The sequence below is a fragment of the Crocodylus porosus genome, unplaced genomic scaffold (assembly GCF_001723895.1).
Source record: "Crocodylus porosus isolate Cpor-Errol unplaced genomic scaffold, CroPor_comp1, whole genome shotgun sequence".
In the NCBI taxonomy this organism is placed as follows: domain Eukaryota; kingdom Metazoa; phylum Chordata; order Crocodylia; family Crocodylidae; genus Crocodylus; species Crocodylus porosus.
In genome coordinates this window covers 38,731,976-38,756,713 of record NW_017728906.1, presented here as the reverse complement: position 1 = coordinate 38,756,713, position 24,738 = coordinate 38,731,976, and the positions used below count along the sequence as shown (strand labels likewise).

Sequence of the window (24,738 nt, the reverse complement as noted above, 5' to 3'; positions counted from 1 at the left end):
GATGGCCACCTATAAGTTTATCGGGGTGACCACCAGGATCTGGGGGAACGTCTGTTCACCAGAGCGCCCCAAGGGATGACGAGGTCAAACGGTTATAAGCTACTGCAAGACCGTTTCAGGCTGGACATAAGGAAGAATTTCTTTACTGTCCGAGCCCCCAAGGTCTGGAACAGTCTGCCATTTGGGCAGGGGGCTGGACTCGATGATCTCCCGAGGTCCCTTCCAGCCCTAATGTCTATGAAATCTATGAAATCTATGAAATAATTATAATAGATGTCACAAATTTGAAGAATAAAACAGTAAAACTCTCCTGACGTATTATATTCCATCACTGTTTTATTATAGTGTCAGAAGTAGCATTATTGAAGCTTTTTCCCTCTACTATAGAGGAAAAATATTCTGAAAATAAAGTAAAGTATTATGACACTATGATATTAAAAGTTTGAAAATCTTTTAAATTGTATATACAACTGCTCAACATGCTCCAGTTTTCAACATTTATCAATCCTCTGGTTATGGTATACTCAAAATATTTTCACAAGACATTCAGGAATTTAACATCATATTGTATTGTATAGTATTATTATACACTTCATTGTAATATAAATATAAATGTAAATATGATACCTTGTCTACTTTGATCTTTTTGAACTATTTATGTGGCTTTTTAAAGTAAAATTAAAGCGCATTAAGTTTAATATCTCCAATGTGAGGTACGAAATTAACGTGCAGTACACTGAGCGAGTGCGCAGTAGTTATTTGCTCAGTTTTTAGTGACATTTAATGTGTAGTAGACTATTTTACTGTCCATTAGAGTAATGCCATGGTTTTTTACATGACACTTTAATGCTCAGTAAAATAATCTACTGCACATTAAAGCATGTGGGTAGGCACGCCCACTTTGAGCTTGTATGCTACTCCCTGATCTGAGAGATACCACAGTACTAACAGCAGCAGAATGATGCATAGTCCCAATGTTCCTCCCTCACAAAAAAAAATTGAACAGAATTGCTTTCAAGCTTAATATACCCAAGAAATCAAAACTGTACATCCTAAAAACTAAATCCATATCCCTTATTAGTTTTCCAAAGGATTCTTTTTAATGATCTAAACAAGGCCATATTAACTGACAAATACATAAATCTAATGAGTGTTAGAAAGAATCAAGCAATTCACAGAATAAAGTGACCTGCCAATCTTGTTTTACAAAGATACAACTTCACATAAATGTAACTTAAAAATACCTCCTTTCCTGTTTACGAATCTACTGTTGTGGGCTTTACAGAAGCGAAAACCTGCTTACCATTCAACTCCTCTACATTATTCAGCGTGCACCACTACACTTCTACTTTATAGATCAGGGGTCAGCAACATTTTCAAGCAGGGGCCCAGAATGTTCAACCTCCTGTCTGACATGGGCCAGCAACAAGACCCAGGCGTCTTCCACTGCTTCTCTTTACTGCTCAGCTGTGGTTTGGCCTGGGCGGAGCTCCCCTGCTGCCCGACCACAGCATGATGTAGCACAGGCATAGGCTCCCACTGTTGAAGCCACGGTTCCTTGGGACAGATAAGACCTAAAAGCCGTTGGTTACTGTGGCCTATTATAGATTGTAGTGCACTTTGTTTATTGCACTATAAAACTTAAACCAAAATACATCCAATGCACCAGCATTTCTAAAAACCCCAGCTCAATCACTGTGAAAAGCCATCAGGAACTGCTGCCCTTGATGCTATCCCTTCAGCTTTCCAAATGTCCTCAACTGCCACAAAATCTTCCTATTCCTGGCTGAGCTCTCACCCTCCACTTCAAACTTGAGACAGGCATCAGCAGCTGTACTATCAACAGATTAAATCACAGCCTTTGTTGACATACCACTGCTCAGCAGATTCATTACAGTATACGCTAGGTTTACAGAAAGTTAAAAAGGGGCATTCTTCAACGCATGGCATTCATATGGTGTGCTATAATTATCAATCCCAAAATACAAACCTTTTCTTTCAAGTTACCTTTCTTATTGGAAATTTATATTATTCTCTATACTCCTATTTCATGATACCTCAAAATCCTGAACTCTACAATCTAGAACCTCTCCCAAAAACCAAGAGTTTGGGCTTTGGTAGATATGGTTTTAAAATGAGTAATTTCTGATTTTTAAAGCTTGGATAAAAGTTTAATCTTATAAACCATAAGTTCAATGGTAACGAACAAAAAAGCCTTGACCAAAAACTATAAATAGTTGAGCATAAACTGACTTCAAATTAGATCAAATCAAACAACATAGTTCTCATCCCCTCAACAGTATCTTACATTATAAAGCAATATTTGGCATCAAACTCAACCCTTTTAGTTGTAGAGTGAGTACTTTTAAAAACTTTAAAACTTTTTTCTCTCAATATTTAACTCCATGTCATATTTTGAATGTTAACAATCAGATAAAATTAACAAATCAACAACGAATAATCTTAGTCTGCAACCAGATCAGCTGCCTGTTCCACAGACATCCAGTAATTTTAGGGTACATTAATAGAGCCAATGTAGAGATGCTAAATAATATACTGCAAAGATATTTTAAAGTAAATGAATATCACCTTTAGATGAACAATTTATAAAAACATTTACAGCCATTTAGCTCAAATGTTACTTTAACCATCACCATGCAACTTTTCAGATATTTAAATAGAATGAAAGGGCTTGATTTGGAGAGAAAAATATATAAATTTACAGCATCTTGGAGTTAATCCAACTCCTTCCATGGAAATACACCCTGTAAAGCTGTTTATGCATGAATGACTGATGGAACCAAGGACTGTCAATCAGGAAATCATCTGCATGCATTCATAAACCCAACTATCCTTTCTGTCTTAATTAAGCATGTGTGGGTTTTAAAGTGGAACAAACAAATAATAAAGACCCACCTTGTTTTGTATTTTTCACATTTATAAGCCTGGAGATATGAGCAATAGATTATAAACCTTTGCAGAAACAAGACATTCAGCTATCTACTCTACAATTACCATTTTATAGAGCTTCAAGTCCACTGAAGCTCTGTGGACTACCATCGCTCTTTATGACAATTTATTAGCCATACTCCCAAGACAACAATTTACAAGTATATTTGGAAATAACCTGCTCTTAATCAATAGAAGCAATCATGCTCATTTTGGTATGTCCAAGTACTCTTTTAGAAAAGCACTAACTTGAAGAATGTTTAGTTATTACAAAAAATCACTGTTAGATCATCACCTTTTGCAAAACCCATACAATGCTTAAATCTGTTAATGTGAGATAAGGTTGAAATACTGTTGACTGTTTCCTTGATGAAATCAGTTTCAATCAAACCAATAACTGTTTAAATAAAAAAAACCCATGTAGTATTTTAAAACTGTAAATTATATACTAAGTGTTATTTAGTTACTAATGGAAAATTTGTAATTGGAAATAGAATAAAAGGAAGGCTTAGATAACTCAGAGCAGTATCCTCTTTCAGCACTTTGACTGCCTGGACCATCTTGTGAGAGACAACTAGAAAAGAATCTATTTACACTCAAGAAAACTGTTTTCCTGCTACACAATTTCACAGCATCCTTCCTGAAGCTTCAAAAATCCAAATGGCTTCCATGTTTTCTACTGCGTTGTAACATTTATGATGGTTTGAATGATGCAGTTTGTGAGGTTAAGATAAACAAATGCGAACACAGTAGAAGGAACACATGTATATAGATCTTTCTTCCTCTATGTATTTTCAAAACGAAGATCACCTGTATGCATCGTCTTCTTTCAAGTCTCATATCATCCTGTGGGGGTGTGGGGGGAAGAGTCCAGCAGCAAACAACACTGTAAAATGAAAAAGGCTATATTAGAACAAGAGTCAAGAACACAATATATCGCTATCCTGATAATTTTAAAATATCACTTCCTATCTTTAGGGAAGGAAACACTCTTTTGTGTGGCATTGGGCTGCAAATACTATCAATATACACACAACTAGAAAAGAGATGGAACTTTTTAATAGGAAGTAGAATTGTTCAATTGTTACAGGATACACCCAAAAGTCCAAAGACCTGTTTTCTGCTCACAATCATCAATCACAAATTGTGTGAGTCTGTGTGCAAGTCTGTCAGTGCCAATTTTTTAAAATTAGGCCTTTAGCTAATTCATGCCTCAGGTCCCCAAAACAAAGATACCAATATATATCCAGCTTGAAAAGATCTTAAATATCTTTGGATATTATGTTGTAGATACCTAAAATATTATAAAACAAATAATGTCAAATATGATTTTAAGCAATCCTTATAAAAGAACAGACATAGAAACATACATGAATGAAAACAGACTTGTGATGCAGTCCATCTTTTGCTTGATTTTGCATGATGTTGAATTTATTCTTTCACTCCCAAATATTAATATATTCCCAAAATTAGAAACATAGTTTCATTACAAAATCAAACCCAAAGAAAAGGCGAGTTGTTCATGACAAAGCTCTGGCAATAATAAAAAACAGCAAGAAGCGGCTACAAAGAAAAACACTGGACACGACCTTTTCATTTTATTTAAAAAAAAACAAACCAAAATGGCTTCATGCTTCACATATACTTCAAAATAAAATTCTAAATACTATACAACTGAAATAGAATATGAAGATACTTAGTAAAAACGCTGTATTTTAGGGAACAATTCTTCTTAGTTAACTAATTGGATATTTAATTGTTTTGCAAAATTTGCATTTTCCGTTATTCATATTTGGGGATGCAAGTTTCTCTATGCTACTCTGCATCCCTTGGGGGAAACTAGATCACTATTCAAACCATTCCTGAAATACAAACCACAAACAATAACTATTTGTTTTCCCAAACTTAAACTATTTAACTTGGGTGCCCAAACTTATGAGTATAATCTTCAAACCTACAACCCAAACCTTTTACGTGCCTAAATATTTGCCAGGAAGCTCCTTAAACACTTGGCAATTTGCTGTGGTACCCAGAACAGGTGCAGTTCAGCACTTAATCTCATGTGTAAGGCTGCTAAGAATCCACTAACTAGACACCTCTGTACCCAGGTACCTTAACAAATTTAATCCACTAGGCACTCTCTGAGGATGCCCAAGCGACAGCAGAAGCGAGTTCAGCACAAAATGCAATCACTATGGCTACTTTCATTCCAGAACATAGAAAAGAGCACCCACTTTTCATATGAAATACAGATATCAATTGGCTTTTATATAAAACGGTTATTAGATAAAATCAGAAACAGTCGTTAAAGCAAGCAGTCCTGCCTAGACTCCTCTCTCCCAGATGGAAACCCCAATCAGTGAGCTAACTAAGTCATTCCCCTTCTTGTGCTCTGTGACACCCTCTTCTAAACAGTAACACACCTTCAGCAGAAGGTAAAGGTAAAGTTTTACACTTCTATCTACCTGTTAGACTGCTCTCCATAGAATGGGGAGTTATGGGATCATACTTTCTAATGGCGAGGAAAGCACTGGACCCTATTCCCCCACTTCCTTGGCAAGCACTAATCATTAGGCAATCATAAAAAAATGAATATTGCTACCACTACATGTTTTTTAAAAATAAGAGCAAAAGACATCTGTTTCCAAAAGGGCCAATATAGGTAAATCACTCCAGGAGAGGGTTGCAGGCTATGAATCCTGATCTGGTCCTCAAGAAGTGGTATTTCAAACCTCTGTGGTATTATATCTTAGCAAGATTAAGTACATTTCTACTCCCCCACCAAAACCCATGTCCTGCCATACTGTTATAAATCCCGTTGAGACACTCACTTCTCCCCCATGCATTGTATAGAAAACTGGCCATATGTCTAAATGAAAATATACTGGTGATTTTATTGACAATTCAGTGAAGAAACCTGCCTTATATAAACACTTACATAAAAGTTAGCAGGATACCTAGTTGAATTAAATGAAGCTAAAATATGATGTAATACTGAGCAATGGTCATCATGTTCTGAAAAAGTATGACACCAGTATTACAGAGCATGGTCCAGCAGAGTGTTTGTCAAACTTTTTACATTTACAGACCCCTAAAAAATTTTGAATGGAGGTGCAGACCCCTTTGAATTGTAAGTGTGGGTATTCACATATTTTTGATTTATCATAGACAAATTTAGCAAACTCCCAAGTCACAGACTGTGGACCCCGGGGGTCTACAGACCACAGGTTGATAAACAGTGATCTAGCAGACACTGGGACTAAGAATCTAACATTCTTATTATTATCCTAACTGGTCCTTTCCCAATGGTGAAGCAATTTTGAAGCAATTATCCACGAACACATACTTATGCTTGCTGTTGCTTACTGACTACTACAGGATGTTTTGCTGAAATGCTGAACTCCAACACAAACTTCCCTATCTTATGCTACATTGCACTTTACAGGTTCTCTGGAGAAAATACAGAAGTTGTCAAACTAGAAGGGTATCCCATAAGCAGGTTTAAATTCCAGGACAATCCAGAGAGATTTCAGTAGAATGATCTACAGATAATAAAGATTTAGAAATAGTAAAAGAAAACCCCTAAGAACAGGAAATCAATTTTTATGAAATGTGTGGATGTAAGCAAGCAGCCACATCACACATCATAGTCAAGCGTATATTTTGTCTCCTTAAGACTGGTAAGAGTAACAACACATTAAAAAGTTATAGAAATATCAGGTTCACTCAAATCCAAGAACAAAGTGTTATCCCCACCGAGCACTGGGAAAGAAAAACCTCATCTTAGATTTGAGTACCAGCCAAAGACAAGGTGGCTGATGCCCTGAATGCAGAGGGAGATGGCATAGGAGAGACCTGTAAAAAACAAATGGGAGCGTGAGGCTCTTGCTCAGCAACTCAGAAAAGCTGGTTAGCGGCACCCAGGAGAAAGCTGAACTCCTGAATGACTATTTTGCCTCAGTTTTTCACCGGGTCAAGGGGAAAACAATGCCAGGTACAGTAGAGGATGAGCATAACAAGAATAATTGCCCTCCTACTACTGCTAGAGAATTGGTGTATGACCAATTTAAAAAAAACAGACATACAAGTGGGACCAAATGAACTTCATCCGAGTGCTGAAGCAGCTGGCCAAACTCATTGCAGAACCCCTGGCAAAACTCTACCACAACTCGTGGCACTCTGGAGAAGTCCCCGAGGACTGGAAGGGGTGCCCATTCACAAGAATGGCAGGAGAGAGGACCCTGGTAACTACAGGCCAATCAACCTAACTTCCATCCTAGGGAAAATCCTAGAAAAATTAACCAAGGAGCCTATCTGCAATAAGCTTACAGAAGGTAAGATTCTGAATGACAGGCAGCACGGCTTCGTTGCAGGCAGGTCTTGCCTCACCAACCTCATCTCCTTCTATGACCAGGTAATTTGCCACCTGGACACAAGACAGCAGGCTGACATTGTATACCTTGACTTCCAAAAGGCCTTTAATCTAGTACCCCATGATGTCCTCACGAGAAAATTGGAGGATTATGGGCTTAACTCCAAGACAGTCAGGTGGGTGAGAAATTGGCTGCAGGATAGGACCCAGAGAGTCGTAGTGAATGGATCTGTGTTATCCCAGCGAGAAGCGGGCAGTGGTATTTCACAGGGGTCCGTGCTTGGTCCAGTACTTTTCAACAACTTTATTATTTGGATGTGGGGGTGAAGAGTTCGCTAGCCTAGTTTGCAGATGACACCAAGTAATGGGGAAGCGTGGTCATGCTTGAAGATAAGCTACAAATACAGGTGGACTTAGACAGGCAAACTGGGCAGATCAGAACCTGATGAAGTTCAACACTGAGAAATGTAAAGTGCTCCACCTCAGGATGAGCAACCCCCTAACACACCTCTAGGCTTGGTGGCAGCAAACTGACTAGCACCACAAATGAAAGGCACCTGGGGGTAATAACAGACCACAACATGAATATAAGCCAGCAATGCGATGCTGTAGCCAGTAGGGCAAATAATACTGTGGTATGCATCAACCAATGTACCTCCAGCAAAACCAGTGATTCTTCCACTCTACTCAGCACTGGTGAGATGGCTATTAGAGTACTTAGTCCAATTCTGGGCACCACACTTTAACACGGACATGGACAAACTTGACAGAGTCCAAAGAGCCACCTGTATGATCAGAGTCTTATATGGCAAGTCATATGAGTAATGGCTGACGGATCTCGGACTCTTCAGCCTGAAGAAAAGAAGGCTGAGGGGGGACCTGGTAGTAGCTTACTGCTACGCTAAGGGAGTACATCAAGGGCTCAGTGAGCACCCGTTCACCAGGGCACCCAAGGGAAAAACTGGGAATAATGGCCACGAACTCCTGGAAGAATGATTCAGGCTCAGCATTAGGAAAAAATTCTTCACAGTCAGGGTATCCAGACTGTGGAATAAGCTCCCTCCAGAGGTGATGAGATCACCTACCCTGGAAATCTTCAAAAGGAGACTAGACATTCACTTTGCTGGGCTCACTTGACCCCCAGTTACCTTTCCCGCTTGGTGCAGGGGGTGGACAGGATGATCTTCCAAGGTCCCTTCCGGTCTTACAATCTATGAATCTAAACCATACTGTGTGCCGCCCATGGAAAAGGCTGGACAGAGCAAGAGGGAAGGAAGAGTGCAGGGGAAACTGTGCAGTGCCAGGAAAGCTGCTGTTGCAGCTCTAGCTCCAACCCCAGCCCTGACCTGGGGCCAAGGCCACCACAGCTGATTGCCCCAGGGTCAAAGCTGTCATCTCCACTGCTGTCTGGCCAGGTCTGGGGCCACCACGTGCTCGCTGCCCTGGACTGGAAGATGATATGTGGCTTAGAATAAGCAGTAGTGAAGGGCTGGAGGGAGGGGAGATATGGTGAGGACAGGCAGGGGGTGGCAAGCGGAGGTCAGGAACAGAAAGTCGCAGAGGAACAAGGGACGGGGGTCAGGCTGCCTGCCCCACTGCTGCTGCTGCTTTCCCTACCACACCAGTGGAGAGAACAGACAAAAATTAAGACAACACTCCAATAATTAGATTCTACACATAGATCGTTATAACAAATTTATAAAATTGTCCATGTATAGAATGTAAAGGTATCCTCTAAAATCAAAAGCATCTTGGATTTGGGTAAAAACAATATCAGGCAAGCAGAGGTCTGTGTTCTAATAAAGAAAGTATTTTAAGAGCTATGCCTTGAGAACCAAGCAGTCTCTGAAATTATCACAAATGTCCAGATAAAAAAGAACAGTATTAGAGACAGAAAAAATATTTTTGGGCCCAAAAACGATCCATGTTTGTACATTCTTGTGTATCATACTTTTTTGTATGGCAAACTCACTACACTGGATCTCAAATCTAACTGAGCTTTGAGAGATGGGCACAATGGGATACCAAACCTGACTGAAGCAACTAGGCACTTATAAAACTACTTAAAGTCCACATTTCATCATCTTAATACCTCAAGTACCTGAAATAACAATATTGATATTTTATTAAGATTTCATTTGTCTTTTAAAGAAATTTTAGAAAACATTTTTAAACTCTGTTGTGCTTAAAATACTTATTTTAGAATAAAGCAAACAAGACTAGAAACAGGGAAACAATTCATAAATTAAATTAGCACTGTAGAAAAACATTTTTATTCACTTTTGCTCTGTAATATTAAATCATGCTCGCAGGACAAACTGAAATGAAAGTTTTAAAAGGATCAGTCATCATATACAGAGTTCTGCAAGAGACAAAAGTGTGTGTTTTTTTAAAACACACTCTATACAGATTAACTATATTTGCACAATGTAACTGTTTTCACCAGGGTGGATTTGATTTAAATCAAGTCAATTTCAAACACAGTTTAAATCACTAGTCAGGAAGCCTCATTTTAATAGTTTTCTACAAAAAGTGCATGCTTGATGTAACCTTAATATATATTATTCACAACTCAAGAGATAGATGTAGGTTTCATTTTTAGAAGGCACACACTATACACATTTTAAAGCAGTGATTTATTTTGATTTTTTTTCCAGATTAATTTTGCAGCTACATCACAAAACTGAATTACATTTAAATTGTTTTGTTTAACTACAGCAAACTAATTTTAGATATTTTTCTTTAAACTACAAGCATGTATAATTATTTTAACAAAACAAGCATATGTATTGTTGAATCTTTAACCATTTTAGTTGTAAATGTGAAATATGTTTTTAACAAAAATTAAATAGATTAGTTCAGCCAGGTCAACATCAAAAACTTAAAAATACTGGGTTATGCAGCAAACTCAGTCTTCACCTTTCTCTTCCTGTTTATTCATAGACTGGAAAAGAAAGATAAGCTTTCCTGCTTTTTCTGTTCCCAAGTGATTTCTTACTTTTAAATGAATTAGTCCAAAGGAAGAAAATATTCTTTTTACACATGCAGAGGAATCATAAAAAATTAGGGTTGAAAGGGATCTCAGGAAGTCAAATCTGGCACAACCCCCTGCTCAAAACAGGATTAGCCCCAACTACATCATCCCAACCAAAAGCTTTGTCTAGCTGGGTCTTATAAACCTCCAAGGAAGGAGAGTCCGCAGCCTCTCTGGGTAACCTGTCCCATTGCTTTACTGCCTTCCTAGTGAGAAAATTCTTCCCAATATCTAACCTAGACTTCCCTTGCTGCAACTTGAGATGGTTGGTCCTTGTTCTGTTATTCATAACCACTGAACCCAATTTACCTCCATCCTCTTTCAAACCTCCCGTCAAGTAGTTGAAGGCTGCTATTAAATCCCCTCCCAGTCTTCTCTTCTCTAAACTAAATAAGCCCATTTCCCTCAGCCTCTCCTCAGAAGTCATGTAAAGAAGCTACTGCTGTTAAAAGCTGGATTATCACTTCAATAGTCTCTGATGGATCCTGGTGCTTGAGTGACTTTCACCAGTTTACTGATATGACTTTCTTTAAAACTCATTAGCAAACATACATTTCTTGACTAGTTCACCCTTAACCCTGAAATGTATTATAGTTGGTATTATGGAGGGACGATTGCTGGATGTCCATGTTATAGCCAACTCCTCTTCTTCAGCAGCTAAGGGCTGACCCTGGTACTAAGTATTGAGAATACTGGCAAGAAAATGAGCTGGAAATAGTGCCTGATCCATTCATTCTTTTTAATGCCTGTAATTTAACTCTGTCTTTGCATATTTCTCTCTTCAAGGTCTCAATCCCTTCCAAATTCCAACAGCATCAGCAATAAAACAACAATTTCCCTGCACTTTGTTCAAGGCTATGGAAACAGGCTTCGGGTTAGTCAGCATACATTCTCTATTTCTCTTTAGCCAAATGTTGAAAACTTTGGCTATGACAGTTCCATTTATTTTGTCACCATTTTGTTCACAAATTGTCATCAGATTAAGCCAGTTCTCAAGATATCTCCTGAAACAGTCCACTACTGAGTTCTACTGCACATCTTGTGGGAGCGTTAATTTCATTCCTCCTGCCTTCTTCAGAGCCACTGCTGCAAAGTGGCTGTTACGGAAGTATTTCACAATTTCACCAACATTAGCCTTTATTTCTGGAGCACTGAAGTCTTTGGCTAAGAGGTCCATGAAATGAGCATTGCAGCGATATGTTATTACCTTGGGTTTTCTTCACTTTCTTCTAGATTTCTTCTTATCTTTGATACATTTGCTTATTGTCCATGACAAAGCTGCGTACTAGGCATTTGATTTTTTTCCCACAGTTTGTTATAACTTTTACTGCTACTTCTTGTAAGTAGTCTGCTGGGTGCATTTCTTGATGTATCAGTTGTTTCTGGTAAACAGTCCCTTTTTCTGTTGTCACACAAACACATGTTACTGGATCACTGTGGACATTGTTCCACCCATCAAGACTCAGGTGAACAACTTTGCTCTCTAGACTTTTTGTACACTGTTCAATTTTTCTCATATACTTTATCCAGCAGTATTTCTCAAATAGTTTATAATTAGAAGTTATAATACCTATTCCATGATGATATCTCTCAGTTTTAACTTATTTTAAATTTAAACTATATATAGGTTTATTTTTTAAAAGTATCCTAACAAAAAAAATAAAAATATACAATCAATCAAAAAATCTGATTTAAATAAAAATATTGATTTTTTTATTTAAAAAAATTTTTTTGATTTTTATCCAACAATTATTATTTATTTTGCTCTCATCCTCTGTTTCACAAAGCATGAGATGGGACCTTTCTTAAATAATGTAAAGATTTCATAGTCTAACAGCAGCCTTTGGAAAAACTATTCTCCACAGAAAAGGCTATTCTGTAACTTGGAATGGCAACAGCAATACTTCTGAAGTGCATGAGAATCTTTGCATTTCTTACAACTGCACTGCTGACAGGGAAGCATAATGTTGAGGTCAATGGCCCTCAATACTTGATATCACTAAACCTGTGTTAACAAGTAAACTTTAATCTGAAAAGCATAAATTCTTAATAAAAAATTAAGACCATCCTAGACTACGTATTAGCCAAAGCAAGCCACATTAGCATGCAATGGAATATTGGCATAGGATCCAAAATACTAATCGCTTCTGTTTTATTCTCTATCTGCAGCAACCTATTCTTGTAGCTACATTAACAATCAATGATAGTGACACAAAAATAGCATGAGGAAAAAATCTGCAAAATTAAAAAAAGGGACAACAATCTGTAAATATACATACTATGTACTCCAATTAAAATAATGCATTATAAAAAGCAAAAATAATGTTGAAATTTAAACGTTACAATCCAGTCCCACAAACTATCAACCTCCAGTACTAGTTCCTAAATTGCACATAACTGTCGTGTTCTAAAATACTGTTCTTACAGTATATGCAGAATGGTTATAGTTGTTTTGTTTACTCAGATCCAAGCTGAGGTGCCCCCCCCATTCAATATGAGAGGAAGTTCTCATCTTGGATTTGAATACAAGGCAGGCAGCTCCTGCAGCTTCAACTCCAGCCCTAAGCCCAGGTTAAGGGCAGAGCTGAGCCAGAGCTGCCACAGCCACTGCTATGTGGTCAGGCAGGGACTGAAGCTTCCATGCCCTCCATGCTCTGGGAAGAAACGGAACCAGAGCTGCACCTAACAGTAAGCAGGGAGGGAGCAGAAGCTGCTGGGAGCAGTTGGGGGGGCACAGACTCTGGGGGAGAAGGCAGGAGGGCAGGCACCATGGGGGGGACAGAGGCTGCAGGGTGGAAAGGGGGGAGCAGGGGAAGGAGGGGCCACCTGCTGACTGACTCTTCTCCTCCCTCCCCCCCACCCCCGCATGCCCTCCTGCTGCAGCTGGGAAGGGGGGTGAATTTAAGACAACCCTCCAATAATTAGATTCTACGCATGGAAAATTATAAAACAACCTCTAAGTTTTACACATGTACTCTAATTATTAGGGGTGCTCTTAAATTCAGAGTTGCCTTGGATTCAAGTAAAGAATGAGAGTGAGGGTGACAGTGGGTTAATTTGCAGGAATTAAAAAGAACAAAAACAAAAGAAGCACGTATGAAGAACGAGCGACTTATGACAGCTATGAGCTGAAATAGTGGCTGAAATGGATTATTATGCATTTAAAGTACACTTGACCCCTTTCAAAGGTTCTTAGACCCCTGTATCTAATTAGACCAGTTTATACATAGAAATGGACAAGAAACCTTAACATTTGCATTATAAGTTGGTTTGGTTTGGAGTTAGATTTCTTATTTTTTGTTGTGTTTGTTGTTACAATGTTTCACTTGTATATTTTAATAAAACTGGTTATTTTCAGTCCAAATAGGTATGAAAGAACTTCAGCTTTCAGTATCTATTAAGCAGCATATTAAAGAGTAGATTGACCACAAGTTTATTTGTGATCATTTACAAAGCAAAGGTATGAAAAAAATCAGGTGCACAGATTCATACGTTCAAATAAAGGTTTGCATGTTGTATTACTGGTTTTATGTATTGAAACACGTACCTATCGTAGGTATACCTGCCACTCAGTACATTAAATAATTTAGTAAAAAATACTACTGCTCACATGGTTTGACTCTTCTAACAGCTAACCTGTAACCCAAATGTCTTCAAAGAAGTACCAAGTTATCCGGTTTTGTGAAATAAACATCTTAACTGGCTGTTTTCACTAAACTGATCAGCAGTGAAATACTCAAGTTAATAGCAGAGAGATGAAAAAAATGTTATTCCTGCTTTTCAACATACTTTGTTCATTTGACAGAATAATAACCAATCAATTCAGTGAGGGTCTTTTACCATGATTAAAGAGGGAACTTAAAAATAAGAAAAGCTAATCTTTAAATTAGCAAACATCTCCATTTGTACAAGTGCACATCTATTCACATTTGGTCTATTCATCTTCAGCTTTACTGATATGGCTCACCTGTACCAAGCTCTCAACATAGTTTCTAATTTGTAACTTCAAAACCAATCCTAATATACACTGCTAATTTGAAAAGTTCAAACTTATAAAACCATGACAATTTATTAGACTTTAAATCAAGAGTCACAAGGTATGGCTCATGTAGCAGCTAGGAAGTTTCAATTTGGCTGTTGAAGAATGTCACAAATCATTATCTGAGCTAAGGTACTGTGAGCAAATCACTGATTCTAGATGTGGCTGTACGTGGCTGGTCCTGTATGCTGGCTCCACCACCTGCAATCCCCCATCCAGCCCATGAGGCTGGATAACTTTCATGTCCCTAGGCTAGATGATGCACTAGAATTAGCCAGCGCTACTTAGTCCCTGGTTATAGTCAACTCAAATATAGGAAAAAAGTACAACATTTTTATAAGTCTAAAATATGGTCCTTTCTATGGCTAAGCACAGGATAGAATCAATTTTAAACTAGGTCTGTGGTTTCAGAGATTTTTAAATTGGTTGAAGAAAAAAAATGAGATCTCTAATGCTAATATATCAGCTCAGATACTGAAATTCCAGCAATAGAATTTCTATGCTTTTATATTAACACAATATATAAAAATGTAAAATTACATCTTGGCCCTCTACACATGCAGTTAAAGGCACAATGAGATCTAATGTATGATTCACACAACCGCGCTTCCTGCTATGTGACACATGCAGGGCAGGAGGCATGATAGTTGAATCATGCTTTAGATCCCATCACACCTATTGCTGGTGCAGAGGAAGCCCGATCCTTTGTCCCCTGCACTGACAAACTCCAGCAGCTGGGAGCTCCACGCACCCCAGTTGAAGTGCTCCCAAACATGGGGGCATCCCACACACCCCCAGGCCTGGGAAATCACCGCAAGAGTGACTACAGCTGCTGCAGTCCCTTGGGCTTGGCGGCGTGATCCCCAGACCCTCGGGGTCACAGCTACAGCAATCCCTAGGGCTAGAAGGTTTTACTCTGGGCTTGGTGCATCCCTGTGGCTGGAAACCCTGTCAGCTGACGGGGCTCCCAGCAAAAAGGGGAACCCTGCTACTTGTGCAAATTAAAGCTCAATAGCAACTAGCTCTAAAGTTTAATAGACATTTCTGAGATCTGACTTCATAGCTTGTTGGAACTTTTTATCACATGCTGGCTACTCTGTATGTATAGCTGGTCTGCAGGTAATTGTAAAATGAACCAGTTAATTATGCAATACCTATAATCTGTAGAGGAGGCCTTTGAAAAATAAATGCTAGCCCTATTGATTTGGTTAGCTATATTAGGTACTATACATGTGTGAGGGTAGTCATGATTTTTTTCGACCATATTTACCTGAATCTAAGAACTCAAATGCAAAATAAACTCGCAATATGGATTTTATACATGAAAATTATAAATTTCTAATTACTGTCTTAAATTCTCTAATGACTGGATTAAATTCACCTCCCCCAACTGCTGCAGCAAGGAAAGCAGCATTGGAGGGGGAAGGGAGGAAAATGGCCAGACTACCATCCCTTGCTACTGTGCCCTTTTGTCCCCATGCCTGTCCCTGCCCCCCCTAGTAACTTGTCCACCCCTACTGTATGCCCCCCAAGCTCTGCCCCTCCTACCATTTACTCTCCACGACCCCACCAACCAACTGCCTCCCACACCATTACTTACTTTCTGTGGCAGCCCTGCCTCTAAGATGGTCACAGACCTGGGCAGCTCCAGACCACGCTGGATCAGGGTCACAGCAGAAGGTAAGCAGGTGGGAGGCTTCCCCCCAAACCACACAGCAAGGGTCTCTCCCCCAATAAGGCAGTCTCCCTCTGGAGTACACCCTGTGTTCCCCCTGCCATGTGACCCCTCCCCCACAGCATGAGCCACTCAAGCTCAAAGCCAGGCCAATCAAATCCAAAACAAGGCTTCCCCCACCCCAATACAGATTTGAGGGAGAAGGGGGGAAACCTCATGTTGGATACAAGTAAATATGGTTCTTAATACTGTCAAGTAAGTGACATAAAATTCAAATTTGATGCACTCATGATGCTCTATTTACACTGCCATCCCTCCATCAAGAGCAGCAAAGTTATTCTACAGCAGTGGCTACCCATCCCCCAGCCATACCAGCTGAAATATTCAAAACTACTGCTTGAGGGCTGTCAAAATTTTGGAACAGCACGGCTGTCTTAGCAATGTGTAATCAGCTTTCTTGTACATAAACAATGATTATTAAAAAGTTATGCATACATGATCACTGGAACCAACAGCCTCTCAAATTCACATAGGATCAAAATGTGGTAAGATTGACTACAATTCCAAAATAGAAAGTGTTTGTTCAATTTAAGCATGTTGGTATAGAAGTTATTTCCATGTATTGTTATATAAATATTATAAGCTATTTAAATGGCACTCACTGAAACTGCTTCATATGTTGGTAAAAGGAGGCTGGATAAGTCTTTCCATTGTGAAAAAGTACTGCCAACACATGATTTCTTTAAAAGATGATGTTTCATATGCTCACCTCACATTTCCTAACACAATCAGGGTGGATTTGATTTAAATCAAATCAATTTAAATCACAATTTAAATCACAGGTCAGAAAGCCTCAACTGAATCATTGTTTTCTACAAAAAGTGCATTCTTGTTCGATCTGCTTTATTCATTGAACTTCTTGAAAGTTTGCCCTTTTAGAGGAAGGTAAGTGCTTGACCCTGTGTGCACAAACTTGCAGAGAGACAAGAGGGCTGATGGGTAGGTAATCAGGTCTGTTATCTCCTATCTCCATATACTGCTGTTAACAAGGATGTTATCTCTGGAGATAATAAACTCTCCCTATGCCTAAAGAAGGGTGTTTGTGCACAGAAGCTGGCAAAGAACAATTTTTCCAACTATTTAGTTGGTCTAATAAAAGATATCACATCTACCCAAAGAACCTTGTCTGCCTATGATCTCTAGAGACACAAATCCACAATTCGAAAACTGAAACTAAGTATCACATATGCTTAATGGGATCTTCTAGACTGAGCACTGAGTCCTATTGGGTAAAGTAGTTTTCTTTGATCTTTACTGATCTATACAAGAGTCTCTGGGATCCCCATAAGATTGGGCCCCTAATATCATCCATGGCCTATTGTAACCTATTTATAAATTTTCTAAAAAGGTTACATGAATACATTGTCTAAAATAGTATACAATTAAAAGTTATAATCCCTTTTCCCAGATGATATTTTTGAGCTTTTACAATCTTAAGTTAAAACTTTCTTTATGTGTTTTTTTAAAAAGCATCTTAACAAAAAATCAAAATATTATTAAATCAAAAATATCTGATTAGAATAAAAAAATCTGATTTAAATAAAAAATCCTTTTTTTCCCCTAAAAATTGCTGATTTTGTCCAACCCTGGACATGTCTTTAGTCCCTATGCTGTATCTATAAAATACATAGTATCATAACACACAGAGTTATATAAATCATAAAAAATAGGGCTGGAAGGGACCCCAAATCATTCAGTCCAGCCCCGTTCACAGCAGGTACATACCTATTCAAACTATCCCATACCAGTGCTTGTTTAACCTAGTCCTAAAACTACAGAAACAATCTTACCATACAAGTACAAGGCACATTTGTCCTGGAACACTTTAACCTGTTGCACACAAATCAAGAGAAAAATCAGAGCACTGTCATTATCCTGTCACTACAATCTATCTAAAAGAGGACAGTGCCCTCTGATAGAGAAAGGCAAAAAACCCTAGAGTCCATCTGAATCTGTTTGTGGTGATCTCAAATGTGGTGAACAGTCTGTCCCTGGGCAGTATGGCAACATGCTCTAATCAGGGGACAGAAGCATGAGAACACCTCAATCAAAATTCCCAACCTTGGATGCAACTAACAGCCAATATTTCTAAAGGCAGGAGAAAAAACAAACAAAATCCTAACATCTCTTGGGGTAAGGGGAGGGGAAACACTATCCTCAATGTTCTGCAATCTGGGGAGAGCAAATAAGTATTCTACTATTATAAAAGCCTACGTCTGTCTGTCCCTAATGCTTTATTCGCACTCTGATTGGCTGACAGAAACAGCGAATCAAAGTGCTCCAAGCCTGGGGGGAGTGCCACCATGATTCCAAAGATGTGCTGAGGACCGGACAGAGGGTGGCTTCCCCACCCCTCTCCCTGCACGAGGCAGAACAGCAGCAGCATGGCACCCCATCCCAGGTGGCAGCACTCCATCCTAGCCTTCCCTCCCTCCCCGCTGCCCTGTCATTCTTGACTGGCAATTGGCTAGTACATATCATATTCCCTTTGTGTTGACCTTTCCCCTCCCTAAATATGTCCCAATCACTTATATTTTTTTTTTCCAACCAAGCCAATTGCAGAACTCTGCTTCATTCTTCTGCTGCTGTACACTGTCATCCTCAACACACACATGCTCTGCACTGTACAGCTCTCCTCGGTGATCCATGTCCAACATTATAAAGATGTCCACCTCCCCAACTCTGTCTCCCCGAGGCTCTAGGGTTACCAACTGTTTTGTTTTTTTTTACAGCATGCACAGAGCATAGCTACTCCTAAAACATCCCTAACCAACACATACTCAATTCCTCTTGAAAATCTCTAATGGAGATCCAGCTAGACAGCTTCCCTAGGCAGTCTTTATACTGCCTCACTGCTCTAACAGTGAAGCTCTTCTTAATACCCAATGTAAACCTACTTTGTTGCAATTTTGAGTCACTGCTGTGGGTCCTACTCTCTGCCCCAATGAACAAAAGGTATTCTCCCTCTTCTTTATGGCAGCACTTCAGATAGGTCATGCCGTCATTTAATTGCCTTTACCACAAGCTGAATATCCCTACTAATTTCACCCTGTCGTAAAATGGCTTGCCTTCCAAAACCTTTATCATTTCTATCCCCCCACCCCTGGATCCTCTCTAACTTGATCAGTACTATAGAGGAGGCCAAACCAGGGGTGAGTAAAGAGGCTCTATCACATCTTGTACCCAATGCTTCTACTGATGCAGCGCAAAACTGAATTACCTGTTTTTGCAGTCATACCATGCTGCAGATTCACCAAGCCTTCTAGACCAGTGGCTCTCAACCTTTTTTGCACAGGGACCCATCTGTAAACACTGATGGCCAGTGCTGACCCCCTGCCCCCAGTGTGCGGGGCAGGAGTGGCATCTGGGGCCCCAGGCAGCCCCTCACAGCCTGGATCTCTACCAGCCTGCAAGGGAAAAACCATGGTTTCCCATGTTAAAGAAGAATCCATTTTGTTCATCCATTTTTAAAGTTTGTTTATGACCCTTTCATATATTCTAGCAACCCATTTTTAGGTTACAACCCATGGGTTGAGAAACACTGTTCTAGAACCTTCTCCACAGTACTGCCATCCAGCCAGCTGTCACAAACCCAGTTATGTTTTGGGAGTTTGCATAGTGTCATGAATATTTTCTTGTGTTTTACTGTACTGATCTACCCCATGAGGTTTCACCAGATAGCCCACATTATGCTGGATTCATTTACCAGTACACACCCCATATATTTTACCACTGTATAGATTACGTTGTGTTATGTGTATCTTTATAATGTTGAACATGGTTCAGCAAGGGACTGAGGCATGCGTACCTAAAACAATTGCCCCTCTCAGACACAGGCAGAAGGGGACATTAGGTTGAGTACCTCTGGACACAGTCTGCCTGTGAGAGAGACCCCGGCAGGGAGGGTAGGCAGGAAGGCTGATTTCTGGGGAAGCTGGCAAAACTCTCAGAAAGGCTAAGGAAAAGTCAGGTGAGAGGGTAAGTTCTCATTTTGCTTTCTATATCCAAGCCTACAGTCAGTTTTTCCTGAATTATTCCTTTATCCCATGTAATAAATTCTCCTTACTGACTGCCAGTGGAAAGAGTGATTTCTGGGCAAGTTATACTCCCAAGCTACCCTTTCCACAGAAAGGGAGACCTAAAATTTCTCTCTCAACCCAAGAATGGGGGGGTGCCACCTGGCTGCAGAATCCTTTGCCATGGCTGCAAGTTCTAGTATAAAGGCTGCAGAGCTAAGGTTTCCTGGGATAGAGAGCTATCCAACAAAAACCTCAACCTGTTCCTTGGGCAAGCGGTAGCAGTGGGAAGAAACTCAAGATTCTAGGGATCTCCTGAAAATAGGTTTGCGATATACCTACCTTATATCTGTTTTTGCTCATTCTTCCCAAGGTACAGCCCCTCACATTTATCAGCACAGAACTTGCCCTGTTCACTTTAGCCCAGCTTTCCAATCTATCAAAATTGTTCTGAATCGTGCTTATTTGCAAACAATCCCAGTTTTGTGTCATCTGCAAATCTGCCGAGGAAGCTCTCTATTCTAGCATCTAAATAATTATGTTGAACAGACTGCTATGGTACTCCATTTGGAGAAATATTATAGGCCTCATATAGCCTTTCATTTTCTCGGAGGAGAAAAATCACAAGATGATCATCAGGATTTCCCTCCCAGAATAAAAATGACCATTCTACAAAAAAAACATCTGTACATGCTAGTGGCTTCTCTCCAATGGGGCATAGTCCTCCAGCATCTGCCACCCCCCAGGGAGAGAACGGATTCTCACTGGACTTTGCTGCTCCAACAGGGCACAGAACACATCCTCTTCACAAATCTGGACACCATGCTGCAGGAAAACACAGGATGACCCTGGACAGTCTAGGTCAGCTAATCAGGGCTGACCTAAGTACTGCTACCATCTGTCACCAGGCAGACTAAGAGAGCATGGAAAAGTCCCCGTCTCCCTCCAGTTACACAGTGTCAGCACTGCTAGCACTCCACTCTTCAGGGCTTTAGCATTCAAATATCTGTATATGTGGCTCCAAGAAAAACAACCTGGAAGAATTTTGCCAGATTATTTAATGTGTGTACACAGTCATAATTCATGGTGCTTTGTCTGGCAATTATGTGGTCTGGGTACATGAGAAAGCACAGTGGGCATCTGGGGCTGTAGGAAAACGAGGTGGCATGAAAAGATGCTGTGTGAGGTTTCATTCACCTGCTACCAACATGATATATACTATGACCTGCTTTTTGAGTCCTTCTGTTGTCTACAGTGGACAGAACTGACAATACCATCTTCATTGCAATATTTCCAAGACACTGTAAGCCAGTTCATCCTGCTTAGGTAGGAACCCATGTATTGTGCTACTCTTTCAGTTGTGAAATGTGTTGTATACGCCATTTCTAGCACCTGCTGTAGACTTCTGCTCCAGAAATAAAAGTTGTCATTTTGAAAAATGAAGTCTTCCCTGTTGTTGGAATGAGAACTCTAAAAATGTAAGACAAACGTATACAAATGCATATTTATAGTTCTTTATTCTGCAGATAGCTTAAGACCTAGGATATGTGTATGTCCCTACTTTTCTTTAGTCTTTTCTAACTACAGTATGCTTTGAGCATTTTATAGTACTTTGCTGTTACCATAAATAACAATCAGTCAACAAGTTGGGTCTCTTTAATTGAGGAAGTATTGGACTAAAAAAAAAAATCAGACAAAACAAATCATGGGAAGGTAATGTACACCATCTCCACAGCTTTTAGATCTCTGCAACACGGCTGAGATTCATCAAATGTACTGGTAATTCTAATTTGTTTCCACTGGGTCCCACTACTTAGACATGGGTTATGAAATTTTAAAGAGTTATGCTACGTGTATATACTTTGTTAAAAGTTACTTCAATATACATGTTCATGACCATGGTTTGAAAAACTATTACAAGGGCTGTCAGGGTTAGAACCTCCATTTAAATGCTTTTAATGCTAAAAAAAAAAAAAAAAAAAAAGCACAAGATGTAAAGCTAATTGTTTTAAGTACCTCCAAATTTACCCCACAAATGTCAACTGCAACACTTCAGTAAACATCTCACTGACTAGACAAGTACATTGTACCATTTAAAATGTAAAATTACAATCTTTAAGAATAGAACATTGGCTTCCAACTTCCATGGGTTTTCAAAAGCAGCTACTGAAAACCATTAAAACAATCCAGCAATTAGAATGAAATAAAAATGGCAAGTGGAACAATATCCAGAAGGTTGATGCACTGTGAGAGCAGACAGTTAAATAAGGTGTACTCCAGCTTTCCAGTGATCTATCATTACATTTTTAGTTAAGATGAACACAAGCTACCGGATTTTAACCACTGGTTCCTTGTTCCAGATGCATCTTCTTGATTATATTCTATCCCAGACCATGATGCAGAACAGTTTCACTCCCTCTCACCCACATTATCAGTTTAATTTGCATTTATCATATATTTAAAGACTTAAAGGATTCTAATAAGACAAGCAAGATGTTTACAAAGTAACCCTTTCAGAATGCTTGGCTGAATAATGCAAAGTCCTACTGTGGCTATTATAAAATGAGATTTAAAAAATATTTTTATATGCGATAAAAAAAATCCATAGGCATTATGCTGTTGGCTGCCATCATATATGCCTTAAAAAATAAGTCTTCCCCTTTTAATCACTGATCCCTGAGGATCTTCCAAATCCCATTGTATAAGGTAATTAAAAAATATTTTGAGTCAAGTAAATGGGTATTTATGTACTGAAATGTCCCAAATGCTCAGAGGTCCACTAGGCACATTATTTGCATTTGTATAGCACCTTTTAACTTGAAGGATCCCAGCATGTTTTCCTCTACTGACACCTCTAGAACTTGCTGCACAAAAGAAGCTTGATATATTGTTAAAAAGCACTTTTCAGTTAAATTACATGAAACTTTCTTACAGCACATCACAAGTCACTTGAACTCTACATTGATTCTTTTTAAATGTAAACAAACTTGTTAAAAAACAAACAAACAAACAAAAAAACACTGGTGCAACACCAAGAGGCCCCCCAGGAACCCAGGTAAGGGTGCTGGCCCAAGCCCACTTACTCCCCTCTTTAGTCAAATAATGAAAAATAAAAAGAAGCAGGGCTCACTTTCCTACATTGAAACTCTTTAGTTTGGTAGACTTCACCCACTTAATTCTGTTTCTGGAGACCCTTGCTTTGAGGAGTTCCTTAATCAAGACAAAGGAGCAAATTCCAATAGAAAACAGACTTCTCCAACTCCATGTGCTTTCTTCTCATCCTCCAAATCCTGCAGAGTTCAATCCAGAGCTTCTCTGAATAATTTACCCTTAAATGGAGTGGTAATGAGCAAATTTAATCTGGATTTCTCCAACTACAGCTGTAGCCATGAAGCTTTTCTGTTTGTGAAGTCAGTCACAAGCGGAAAGAAATAGTAAAATGATTAAACCATGAGAGGCATGAGACAGGAAGTGCACCATGAGGAAGCCAGGCAGAAGAGATGACTGAGCAACAAGGTGTGCTGCATCTAAGGGTGGGATGAATATCTACATTTCACAGATGCAGCTGAACAGTCAAAATGAGCACATTATCTTCAAAAGCCCAAGACAGATGCTGGTTTTCTTCCCACAAAACCTCCACAATATCTTCATGGAACTGGAGACAAAGGAGTGGGCACAATTTGGCACAGCAGGAAGCAGTGGGGCAACATGGGGATCTCCTTGCCGCTGCGAGCTCCACGCTGCTCTGGTGACACGACCCCATGCGTGCTGTTGTTTTGAGGGACACAACCTTGCACTGCTGTTCTCACTGCAGCCCCATGTGCAGGAGGTGTGTTGCCAGGGCAGCACAGAGCTCGCAGTGGGGAGCAACTTCTCCACTTCAACCTCCAGTTCCCTGCCACCCTGCTTCCCTCCCCCAGGGTCTCCACAGCCCGGTGGGTGCCACCTGATGCAGCAGGCAGCAGCTGAGCTGTGCGGAAAAGCTGCTCGCTGCTGTGGGCTCCCGCAGTCCCGCCCTGCTCTCAACCAGGACCCTGCAGCTGCCCACTGCAGCCCCAAGCTCCAAGCCCCAAGCACTGCCTAGCTGGCCAGCATCCCCAGTCCCTCCCTTCAGGGCCCACTCTTTTCCCCCCCTACCCCCACTACATACCTGCTGGAGCTGTTCTGCAGGCTGCATGGGGCCACGTGCATATAGATACACATGGCGCCCCCTGTCTCACCACCTTCTCCCACTCCCTCCCAGCTCTCTGAAGCCTGGAACTCTGCCAGCCTGCAGACAGCTCATTGCAAAATCCGCAGGTTTCTCTGGTAAAATGAGAAATCCACATTTGCCTCAAAAAAAATTTCTTTAATGGATTATTTTTGCAAAAAAAGGCTGACTTCATTATAAAAGGAGCTTCGTTCCCAGACGATTCATTAACCAAGGTATTACTTTAACTGTCCTGAGGAAATCCAGGGCTTTGACTCGGAGAAGGCATAGCTTCGAGTCATTAAATCATAAATACTCTGTAGCTCATAAAAGACAAGCTTTTATAAACAAGGGAATATTCATCTGATTGTTTCAAAACTGCAGAACTACCAACAATGCTGGGA

At 39.8% G+C, this 24,738-nt stretch overlaps 1 protein-coding gene across 4 annotated transcripts in view; it reads right to left on the bottom strand.

Moving 5' to 3' along the window:
- Window positions 1-24,738, bottom strand: part of DYRK1A (dual specificity tyrosine phosphorylation regulated kinase 1A) — a 129,541-nt gene that overhangs the window by 80,777 nt on the left and 24,026 nt on the right. For all 4 annotated transcript variants that reach the window (XM_019528928.1, XM_019528930.1, XM_019528927.1 and 1 more), the window contains one exon: window positions 3,760-3,835. In XM_019528928.1, the coding sequence (XP_019384473.1) occupies window positions 3,760-3,769 (10 nt within the window). In that variant the 5' untranslated portion in view covers window positions 3,770-3,835. The remainder of the gene's footprint in view (window positions 1-3,759; window positions 3,836-24,738) is intronic.